Raw genomic sequence first — 12,056 nt, 5'->3', positions numbered from 1 at the left:
TGTTACTGTTCTCCCCCCCCCCCCCCCCCCGTGAGTAACAGGGCTATGCTGTCCTTGGTCTACCTCTTGCTTCTGTAGCATTTGTAGAATGTTTTCTTGTTACCGTTTGTCTCTAGCTAGTTTAATCTCATTTTGTGCCTTGGTTTTTCTAATTTTGTCCCTACATACTTGTGCTATTTGTTTATATTCATCCTTTGTAATTTGACCTAGTTTCCACTTTTTGTAGGACTCTTTTCTGAGTTTCAGATCGTTGAAGATCTCATGGTCTCTTGCCATACTTCCGATCTTTCCTACTCAGTGGGATAGTTCACTCTTGTGCCCTTAATAACGTGTCTTTGAAAAACTACCAACTCTCTCTTGAACTGTTTTTCCCCTTAGACTTGCTTCAATGGGCTTAAGAAAGATGAAAGACTTTATTTGAACTTTTAGGTTCCACTGGCTTTCTAAAAGCATAAATTTATTTTTGGGGGGCAGAGTAGTTGCTAATGGTCACTTGGATTGTAACTCAACTGGATTTCTAGACTGAACTCAAATTCCTATATGGTAGCAGCATTGAATATATTACAAGGTTTATGGACCCAAGTCCATAATTCAGTGCTTTTCGTCTTAGTATCTCAGAGCACATTATAAACAGCCTCACGATTCCACAGCTGGGTGGAGAAGTATTATTGCATTTTACAGAAGGGTGCACAATAGTGCAAAGAGTTTCTGGCTTGCTCACAACCAAACAGTATGTCAATGATAAAGCAAGGAATAAATCCCAGGATCAGAGATTGCTGTCCTCTTTATTCCAACTATGAGAGATGTCTTCCTTGCCTCTCTTCTAGTGATGTACTGTGGGCATTTGGCATTAGCATCTTGGCTGCTTATCCAGTTGACAAGATATTGTGGACAGCCTATAGAGGTGAAGAGAGCACTTTCCTAGAGTGGTGTCTTTATTGTTGTCTGTGTTTGTAGGGGAAGGGGCATTGCAAGATGAGGAGGAGCGGAGGTGTCCTAATATGATCACCTGTCAGATTTGTTTGGAGAGAATACTTGCTTCCTCTCTCTCCTTCCCCCCCCCCCCCCCCCCCCCCCCCCCCCCCCGAATCTACTCATGTGGTAGCTCTGTAGTTGTCTGTTTAATTTTTTATTTTTTTGGACAACTGATGATAAAATAATTCAGGGGGATTTTCACATCCATCTCTTGCTTTAACTCTCTATCCTCCTATCCCATGTGGCAACCACTTTCTGAGCAGTCTTCTGTGGCCAGAAAAGACTCTTTAGTTGATCTTGTGGAACTCTTTAGTTGATCTAGTTGTCCTTGAAGGAAGGACCTAGGAACTGAATTTGAGATTACAGTATGGCAGCTCTGAGCAATACCATGGAGACCATTTCAATGTGTCCCCATTCCAGTTCTTATAGGAGAGTTTTGATTTTGATGGGTCTATCTTGTGGGCTAAATTTGCATGAAAGTACGAGTCTTTGGGGCAATTAACATAGGCCATTTCTACACTACAGGTGCTGTAGCGGCAGTTATGGTGCTGCAGTTATGACTCTGTAGTGTAGATGCTTCCTACATTGACGGAAGGGGTTTTTCCATCACCGTAGCTAATCTGTCTCTGAGCAGCGGTAACTAGTTTGACAGAAAAATTCTTCTATTGACCTAGACACATCTACTTAGGTAGGCTTATCTATAGTGTTCTGGGAGGAGTCCTTTCTCTCTGCCGTAGCCCCCAGGCAGCGGGCACCCTAAACCCCTCATCCCTGGCCCCACCCCAGAGCCCACACCCCCAGCTGTAGCCCCAGCTCCGCACCCCAGCCCTGATCCCCTCATCTCTGGCCCCAAACAGGAGCCCTCACCCCCCCACCTCCACCCTAATCTTCTGCTCCATCCCTGAGCCCCTCTCCTACACTCTGAACCCCTCGGCCCCACCCCCACCACATGAATTTTGGTATGAGTATCAATATGGAGTTGATGTGTGACGCATCACCTCCATATTGATGCACATACCAAAATTCATTCCACATGTGCATGGGAAAAATTAGAGGGAACACTGGTTGGCTTGTGTATACATTTGGTTATCTAGTCTCATTGATGCAAGTCAGAACAAACCTTAAGGTGTATGGTCCATCTCCTCTTGTTTTCTTGCTGCAACTCCCAAGATAAATCAGGGTAATTGTGCTGCCAGCAATTGAACTGAATAATTTCATGTCGTCGTCTTGAAGCCTGTCTGTCATCTGGGGCTTGAGATGTTGATGCAGCTAAGGTCAGCTGCCTCCCTTGGCGAGTTCACCCCCATTGATAAGCAGCTAGCGCACAGCTGTCGGGACAAAGTTGGAACTAAAGGCTGAAGAGAAAGGGTGGGAAACTTAGGACTCCCATCCCTGAGGGTAGAATTGTTTTAATTCACCAGTGAGGAGAAAACTGTTGCTTGTTCTTTGGATCAAATCGAGCCCCTGAAACATACCACGTTGTTATTTCATTCAGGTTAAGTCCTGGTCTAGCTTGTCCTGCTGTGATTTCAACTCTTCATCTGTATGTGGTTTAATACACTTGTTAAGCAATCACTCTGCATGGCATCTCCAGTGTATGGGTTTATAACAGCCTGTCAAACTGAAGTTTGTACTCAGTTTCAAAGGAGGACACATCTGCCCCTATGATGTTAAAAGTTTTAACATGTATGACACTTAAGTTTCACACAACAATGGAATTCATCAATAGTTTGTGTTAGATGAAAACAGGAGGTTGATGTCCTACTGGAGATACCAGAACCTGTTCGTGCATCATCTGATAGTCTCATAAACGACTAATGCCGGGATAGGTACTTTCTTCATCATGTTGAACAGACCACTTCACTTCAATCCTTTTGGTGGTCGTTTCCTGGCCAGAAGCCTAAAATTGCAAATCTGTTCTTAATCTTCATATCTAATTCTGCTGTCACTGAGCAGCTGCTTCCTCTTTGTGAAAGCTGCCAAGTATCAAGTGGCTTGATCCACTCTATAATGCAATTGCCAGTTTAGAACTCTGTATTTGGTCAAAACAACCCACTATCCTTTGTTCAGTGAAACTTGAAACTGAAGATGCAAACATCTGTGCTGTATTGTGACAACAGTCCCCTTTTGGGGAGGAAAAAGCAAGGCAGTTTTGTTCCTCTGCCAGTTGACTGTAGGGAGATGAATGTTAGAATTGAGGATTTCAAGAATCCTACAGCTTCTTCTTCGAGTAGCGTCCCTGTGGGTGCTCCATTGTAGGTGTGCTTGCGTCCTTGCGCTGCTGATCAGAGAACTTTGGTATCGGAGTCTGTTCAGCCTGCATGTGCTCTGTCTCCTCTCGTGCCCCGAAATGAGGTTAACCAGCGCGTGCAGGCGAACTCCCTTTAGTTCTTTCTTAACCACAGAATCCTTGACAAGAACTCCAAAGTAGAGGGGTGGAGGGTGGGTTGTGGAACACCCATAAGGACACACGTCTTGAAGAACCATCGTTATTGCACCAGATGAGTAAAAAGAACAAAATAATGAAATCCCTTCTTGTAACCAGGAAACTCTTTAAACATTAAAGTGCCATGGGCAGTGGCTCTCTAGCCAGTAACTGACTGTGTATCAGTGGTGCGGTGACGTGCTTTGGGATCCTTTAGAATAAAGGGCATATGTTTCTTATTAACAAAGCTGTCTGGATGGACCACTATTAACTCAGGCTTCAAGCTGGTTTTGGCCTCCACGCTGCTGCTGTCCTGAATTGTCACTTACTGGTAAGATGACTGCTGCCGGCAGTAGGCTTCAGATTGCCAGGTTTTATTTCCACTTTGGACTTGCAGGTTGTTCTGCTAAGCAAAAGATGATTTTTCTCAGAACTTTCTTTAGCTGCAAATTAAATAAAATGCTGTACTTAAAAATTGCCTGGGCTGTGAACTTCCATCTTTAAAGAACCTAGAAGAAAAATAAAAGCGTCCAAGATTGCTATTTGCTCCTGTAAAAAGCACAAGGGTGTCTTTTGAATTCACAGGGGTTTACTTGGGAGGAACTGGGGGACGAGCGTGGAGTTACAGTACTGCAAAAAGTGTTTGTGAATCACAGAAGTGAATGGAACCAAGTTTGTTACTTCTATTGCGGTAGTGCCCAGAAGTGCCAGTTAGGCACCAGACCCGATTGTGCTAGGTTCTGTACAAACACAGAAAGATGGTCCTTGAGCCAGGGTGCTTTACAGTCTGTTTTGTGGGCATTTTTCCATCCATAAATATGGACCCAGCTTTAATGTCATATTGTTTGTTACCTTTTATCTTGGTAAATAAAGATAAACAATTTAATCCTCTCCAGAAATAATCCACAAATGTAGTGGTTATAGTAAAATGCAAGACTCTCACTGAATTTTGGGTCAGACAGCTGCTAATAGTTTGAAGAGTGGTTGTCTGGACTGAATAGGAGCAGAAGTGCATAATTAGGACAAGTCTCATATTAGCAAACTCTTAGATTCAGCTGTACTTAGATAGTTTTCAGTTAATTCTGACATTTGGAGTTTTTAACGTTTTCATTGCAGGAAAGAAACATTGAGCAATACAAGGAGCAACAACTTCTCTAAATAACTCCTCCACAAAAAAAATCTTAATTTGAAATTATTCCATTTATCTTGATGTATTACATCTTAATTTCATTTCATCATGAATAATTGGGGTCTTTTTTTTCTGGGGGGGCAAGGTAGCTATATCCAGTAATTTTATTATTATTTCTTTTCTTTGTAGTGAGACCTCTGAGGTTTTGCGGTACACAGCGAGCGAGGCACAGGATGTAGAGAAGGTAAAAGAGCTTGCTGCATGGAGTAGATATCATTAAGCTTTGATTAAGGAAATCTGTTTTTTTGAAATGCATTGTCCTGACCATCTTTTGTAGTTAATCTTGGATTTGCAATTTAGTCATGTCTTTTAGAATAACAGCAACATAAAATAATCCACTCTAGTCTTGGAACTAGTTTCTTTTAAAAATTAAAGGGAATATTAAGTTATTTTATTACTTTGCTAGAAAACTACTAGTGGATCTAAAGTTTGACTCCCTTTACCATCCCACGGATTCTTCGATCTGAGAAAAATGTTTGTGATAACTGTAAGAGCCAACTGCTGGAAGGTAGTCATGCAACTACAAATGTTGAGACTGCTAAAAGGCCAGTCACTTGATCTGTATCGACCGTTGCATATGGTATCTGTGAATTGCAGTTCTTCTCTCCAAATGGATTGGTGCAGACCAGTGTGGACTTGGGGAGAATCAGCCAAACTGCAGGATAATAGGCCAGTTTACAGTCTCCAATTTGATTAGCCTGGGGTTGATTCTCTGTGACTTTATTCTGGAAAAATGCAGTCCACTTGGTCACAATGTGGGGAGAAGTCGGAGAAGGTTGTAGAGGATTCATAATGGGATAATTAAGGCCTTTCACCTCTTGTTTGTTGGTTTGTATCTACAGTTGTGGCTAGTTTCTAATTCCTGCTCACTGTCTTCTATAGCTTTGGAAAAGTTTTTGTAGTAATTTGATCCCTCATCAAAGGATCATCTTTCATTTTCAGTACACAACTCCTTAAAAGTACAATCAAATTTTATACAAGTGATAAGGTTCTGCACAGCTCCTAAGATCTACATCACTTAACTCCTTTCATCTGCTAGAGAAAGAGAGGTGCAAAGAATCTTTCCCAGGGCTGATTGCATAGCCCGAGAGATCAGTCCCAGACCCCTGCATGGTAACATGTTGCTTACTTCTGAAAGAGGAGGATTGGGAAGAGAGGATTTACAGAATGGTGACCTCCTGAGGGAGATGGGGACCTAATTAGTTCAGGGATCTACTAGCAAAGTAATCCTCCTAGTTAAACCCAGACTTTGCTACGGATGAAACCGTCTCAGGAACAGCTCTGTTGATGCATCGGGGGTGGGGAATGTTCTATCCAGGTTTCCATGGCAAATGTGGAGTTGGGAGGTTTTTATCAACATTTGATAATAAATTAGACACAGGGATGCATATTGGTCTTAGAAAATGTGCTAAAATCCCTGCTGACAACAGCTGTACATAAACATACATGTTAATAATACAGTTTCTGCCATCATGTGAAAAGGATTTTGCTCCTTCACCCTTAGGGTATGTCTATGCAGCAGCTGAGGTTGTGTTTTTCAGCATGGGTAGACAGACACTCACCAGCTCCGCTTGAGCTAATGCTCTAAGAATAGCCATGTGGCCACAGCGGCTTGTGCCAAATACCTGAGTACAAACCTGCCTGACCACCTGCGTGCGTATTTGTGGTGCTTTGGCCACATTGCTATTTTTAGCACTCTAGCTCAAATAGAGGTTGCGTATTTCTGTCTAGCCATGCTGGGAAATGCCACCCCAGGTGCAGTATAGGCACACCCCTAAAAGTAGAAGAATTCAGGCATCTCATAACTTTCATGAATTTCCTGCTGCTGTGGAAAGCCCGCCTTCCGTTTGGTGATCAGTAGGTAAATAAACACATTTGAGGACCAGTCCAGAAATGGTTAAACAAAAGGGTTAAGTAGTTAACATGGGCAAGTTCAACCATAATATTCCATTATGCTATGTCTTGTTCTGATCAAAAATGAAGCCTCATAAGAGATTGGTGACTTTCTAATGGTGACAGTGTACTTCAAGGATGTGAGGCAGATGTGAATTTTGTTGTTGAGCAATCAGACAGCAAAGCAAAGTTGTAGCTTTGTAATTTTCAGAATTCTGCCTCTTGATAAGGCTGAAAATATCAACAAAAATTTATCACTGTGAATTCATGTTGGATCAGTTCATTACTCTGATTTTATTTTTAATGAAAAGTGGTGCATTTTTGTAAGGAGTGGGCTATAAGAACCTGGATGTAATGGGATGTACATTTGAATTCAATGCAACACTCAGATCCAAGTATACATCTATTTTCCACCTCTGTACAACTGGGGGATGCCGAACTGATTTTGTTTTAGCTGTGAAAATAGCTTTTCCACAGGTCTTTGCACAGACTGCAAAGTTACGCAAATCTTATGTAATAAAAGCATTGTTTTTCAGTGCTGGGTAGTAATTTTAGAGTGTTTTTCTATGATGAGCAGCACACCTAAATTTGCCTTGGGAGTGATTTTTATAGCATTCAGGTTGGTATATTAATACCATGCTGCCAGTTCTTACTTCCCCATACGATGATCTTGAGTTCCTCTTCTCCACCTGGTCTGCAACGAGATGCTTAACTGAACATATTTAAATGTAGATCGGCAGTTAATAGCAAAAGAGGCTCCTAACCTAGCTACCATATTGCTACCTTTGTGAAGTTTTTATACTGGATTTTTGCCTTTCAATGTTAAACGGCTTTAAAACCTTTGTGCCTCGCTCATTGATAATGACAATGCAGCATCAGGATACAAATGAAATATGGAAATCCTGAAATCAATTGTCTTTGGAATCTCCAGAGAAAACTAATTGTGAACTGTAGCTGAATAGACTCTGTCAGCAGCAGAAAAATCTTTGTGCCACCCAATTTCTGTTGGAATCATCTCTGTAATTCCTATCAATTCATGTTAGGTAATATGTGTATAAATTCTACTTTCTGAATTGCAGAATGAGATGGGTTTGTGTTTTGACCAGGAGCAGTACAAGGCAGAGAATGGGAGACATATGATGTAATACCTACCTCCAATTGGTAGATGTATCTAATTCGCAGGTATTGCAGCCTAGGGTTTTAGCTGCCTCTCATGGGGAAAAAAGTGTCAAATGAAACCTCATCCCATGTGATGCATGTTTAACTATTTAATCCAGATGGTAAAGTCTAATAATTTAGTCCAATCTCCCCTCTCTTATTGATTGGTTTTGGTAGCATTATTTATGTCCTGTCAACTCTATTAAAATCTTGAGTTGGGGAACCTAGTTACCTCATGCTGTGTAGAGCAGTGGTTCTCAACCTGTTTATCATTGTGGGCCGCAGGTTGAGAACCACAGCTCTCCCCTCAAATCCCCCCCCCCCCACTCCCCTATGCCGAGTGGCCCCCCTGCCCTCGCCCAGAGACCTCTCCACAGAGGGGCCAAGAGCAGAGCTTTGGGGCCAGGCAGCCTAAAACATTGGGGTGCTGCAGCACCATCACAAACCCCTAGTTCCTAGCGCCTCCCACCCCTCACTGCCCAGAACACCTCTCTCCCCCAAACCTGCCCAGAGCCCACTCTCTTGCCCCCTGCCGCACTCATCAGCCCCCTGGTGGCAGGAGTGCTCCAGCAGGCTGCCAGACGCTGTGTGCCCCTCAGCCAGCCCCGCCCCCTTTCAGGTCAGAGCAGAAAATTTTTAATTTTTTAGCACAAAGCTGGGCTGCAGCATTTTAGTTTTGCTGCACATTTTAGTCCATTTTATGTTGGTAATACAGATGTGTGTTGGGTACTACTGTGTTGTAACCAGATTCCGTAACACTGAATAAGCAAAGGCTAATTAAGAAAATCTGATTTAAGAGGTTGGTTGAGGGACTTGTCAGGCAGCTTGATTTCAAAATCACAAACAGGGCTGGTTGTTTCAGTGTGCATATGATAATGGAGTGTGTTAACCATTTCCCCAGAACACACATTTCTAAGCAATGACTTGCGTCTCATGTCAGTGGTTATTAAATGATTGTCAAAATAATTATTATAGAGATAAAGATGTGTAATAGCTATCATTGAAAGCTTGCTTAGAACTGCTGACAAAGCGCTGTTCGCACCGGTGCTTTTCGTCGGTGAAACTTTTGTCGTTTGGGGATGTGTTTTTTAACACCCCTGAACAACAAAAGTTTTGACGACAAAATGCCAATTTAGACAAACCCTTAGTGAGCCACAATGGGGAGAGCACCCGTAGAGCAGTATAAAAAAGGTAATATTGAGATTAATAGGGTAACAAGGTAGATGTCATTGATGGAGGTGGGGCTGGAGAATATAAGAGGAGGTCAGATGCAGGAGCAGATTTGTGTATGACCCTTAAAAGCAAAAGAAAAATCTCTTAGATCTGAAGTGTTGGACAATGTGGTGCAAGTGAAGTAATTCAAGAAGGATTGTGATGTGGTCAGATCAACAGGCAAGGAATAACATGTTCGATGCTTCATTTTGGGCGCACTAAGGAGAGATGTTCAGATATGCAAGGGAGGAGGCAGCTGTAATAAACGAGAGGAAATAATCAGGGTGTTGATGAAAGAAACAGTTGGATTTTTAATATGTTGCTGAGGAAGATACAGCAAGATTTGACAGGACCTGGTTGTGTGGGAGGAATCAAAAGATGATCCCGTGTTGTAGGGCTAGGGGGATAGTCACAGGGGGTAGGCCCAGGCTCAATAGGGAAGTGGAGAGGATTTAGGAGAAAAGATTACTTACCTTCTATTCCTTCCTGGTAACTTTTAGCAAATCCCATTGCTGACAATTTTATTTTAATCCTGTAAATCGGGGTTTAAAGTAGCCTAAAGGTCTTATTGCTCAAGCAGATATTCCTCCGGGCCAGCAGTATTACATCATCACAGTACATGGCCAGGGAGTGTGTTTATGACCCATGTCACGCCCATGTTTATTTTGGATTTGAGCAGATCTGGAGTAGAGTAGGAATTTATTATTTTCAGTCACGGACTGCAAGAATAGCATACAATTTAGCAAGTTCGATGCCAAGTGGGAACCACAAACATGGGTATTAATTTTGCTTACAAGGAACTTATGCTATATTTTCCCTTTTTGAGGTTATTTCCCATCAAAGTGAAATTTTCCTTAAAAACTGATGGAAGACAGACAAAATCATTTATAGTCTATAGATTCTGTAGACAAAAAATACATATACATGCACATGCACACTGTCACCCACCCACAGTAAAACAATGATGTGTTACGGATAAGAAGCTGCTGAAAAGATGCTCTTTCCCACAGTCACTTGAGTAAATGCAACTGATTAGAATACTGATTGATTTCACACATGCTGATTCATGATGTTTTTAGAAATTAAAATGCGAGAGCTCTTTCGCCAGCCATTTTCGGCATGAAAAATAATTGCTTTCACATTTGTCAAGTGAGTATTTGGAATCTAAAATTAAGAATAAAGAAGGGGCATTTAAACTAACTTGCCATACCATTCCCCAAGAAATATTTAGTGAAATCAAAGACAGTGAAAAATAGGATATTATATAATGCTAAGGTACATGCTTTATAAATCATAGACATTGTAGACTTTGGCACAGTTAATTAGCCCCTTATCTTGCCACTATTGCAGTTAGTAACAGATCAACAGTGTCAAGTATCAGAGGGGTAGCCATGTTAGTCTGAATCTGTAAAAAGCAACAGAGGGTCCTGTGGCACCTTTAAGACTAACAGAAGTATTGGAGCATAAGCTTTCGTGGGTGAATGCCCACTTCATCAGATGCAAGTAATGGAAATTTCCAGAGGCAGGTATAAATCAGTATGGAGATAACGAGGTTAGTTCAATCAGGGAGGGTGAGGTGCTCTGCTAGCAGTTGAGGTGTGAACACCAAGGGAGGAGAAACTGCTTCTGTAGTTGGATAGCCATTCACAGTCTTTGTTTAATCCTGATCTGATTAAACAGGTCAACAGTGGGCATAGAGGGTTCAGGGTTTTCTTTAGATTCTGTCAGGTTTTGAGACTATCGCACATCAACCATCTGTTTATAAGTTTACATCAAACTAGATGGTCTTAAGAGAAACGTTCACTACAATGCTCAAAGTAATGATGATCATTCAGTTAGTCATACCTGTGTAAATTAACTCTTGTTCCTACTTAACATGAGGAACAAAGCAGAATTGTTTAGGTAATAGAGCCTTTTGTAATATAAACAATGGATACCTTTGCCACCCCTTTCTGTTTAAATGCCAAGAAGCATTTGATGCTCTGTGAGATACAGGGAAGTGATTACCATACAGCTCATATGGACATAGTGTGTCATACTATGTAGCGTAGAATAGAAATGTCTGTTGTGTGTGTAAATAAGTAAGTGTCAGTAAATAGATAAATACAAGTGGACTGGAACCTCTGCTGCTGTAGATTATCGATCCCTTCAAGTCAGTGGAGCTATAACAATTACACCCGCTCAGGTTCTGTCCTTGTAGATGTATTGCTAACTGTTTCATCTAAAGCAATGGTTCTCAGTCAGGGGTGCATGTACCCTTGTGGGGACGCAGAGGTCTACCAGTTGGTACATCAACTCATCTAGATATTTGCCTAGTTTTATAACAGGCTACATAAAAAGCACTAGCAAAGTCAGTACAACTAAAATTTCATACAGACAATGACATGTTTATACTTCTCTATATACTGTACACTGAAATTTAAATATAATATTTATATTCCAATTGATTTATTTTATAATTATATGATAAAAATGAGAAAGCAAGCCGTTTTTCAATAATATTGTGCTGTGACACGTTTGTATTTTTGTCTGATTTTGTAAGCAAGTAGTTTTTAAGTGAGGTGAAACTTGGGGGTATGCAAGACAAATCAGATTCTTGAAAGGGGTACAGTACTCTGGAAAGGTTGAGAGCCACTTATCTAAAGGGTCTTCCTGGAAGACCTCTTAGGAACTACCCTCTTCACTGCAGCCTCCAATTTTTCTCCAGCTGTTAATCCTCACCTCATAAGAACATAAGAATGGCCAGACTGGATCAGACTAAAGGTCCACCTAGCCTAGTATCCTGTCTTCCAACAGTGGCCAATGCCAGGTGCCCCAGAGGGAATGAACAGAACAGGTAATCATCAAGTGATCCATCCCCAGTCACCCATTCCCAGCTTCTAGCAAACACAGGCTAGGGACACCATCCCTGCCCATCCTGGCTAATAGCCATTGATGGACCTCTCCTCCATGAACTTATCTAGTTCCTTTTTGAATCCTGTTATAGTCTTGGCCTTCACAATGTCCCTTGTTTAACTAACTTCCACATTTTTGTGTAGTCCCCCTTTCTGAAATTAAATGCTGCAGTGTTGGTCTGCTGTGGTGTTTTCCCTGCTACAGAGATGTTAAATTTGATTATATTATGGTCACTATTACCAAGCGGTCCAGCTATATTCACCTCTTGGACCAGATCCTGTGCTGCACTTAAGACTAAATCAATAATTG

At 41.6% G+C, this 12,056-nt stretch overlaps 1 protein-coding gene across 1 annotated transcript in view; it reads left to right on the top strand.

Annotated features, from left to right (window-relative positions):
* The window catches only part of NDUFA10 (NADH:ubiquinone oxidoreductase subunit A10), a 60,061-nt gene that overhangs the window by 21,749 nt on the left and 26,256 nt on the right, over positions 1-12,056 (top strand). The window contains exon 7 of the mRNA XM_054044079.1: positions 4,719-4,773. Coding sequence (XP_053900054.1) covers positions 4,719-4,773 — 55 coding nt within the window. The remainder of the gene's footprint in view (positions 1-4,718; positions 4,774-12,056) is intronic.

Source organism: Malaclemys terrapin, chromosome 11 (genome assembly GCF_027887155.1).
Source record: "Malaclemys terrapin pileata isolate rMalTer1 chromosome 11, rMalTer1.hap1, whole genome shotgun sequence".
Lineage (NCBI taxonomy): Eukaryota > Metazoa > Chordata > Testudines > Emydidae > Malaclemys > Malaclemys terrapin.
The sequence above is the reverse complement of the archived record's forward strand: the minus strand, read 5'-3'. Positions and strand labels throughout refer to the sequence as shown.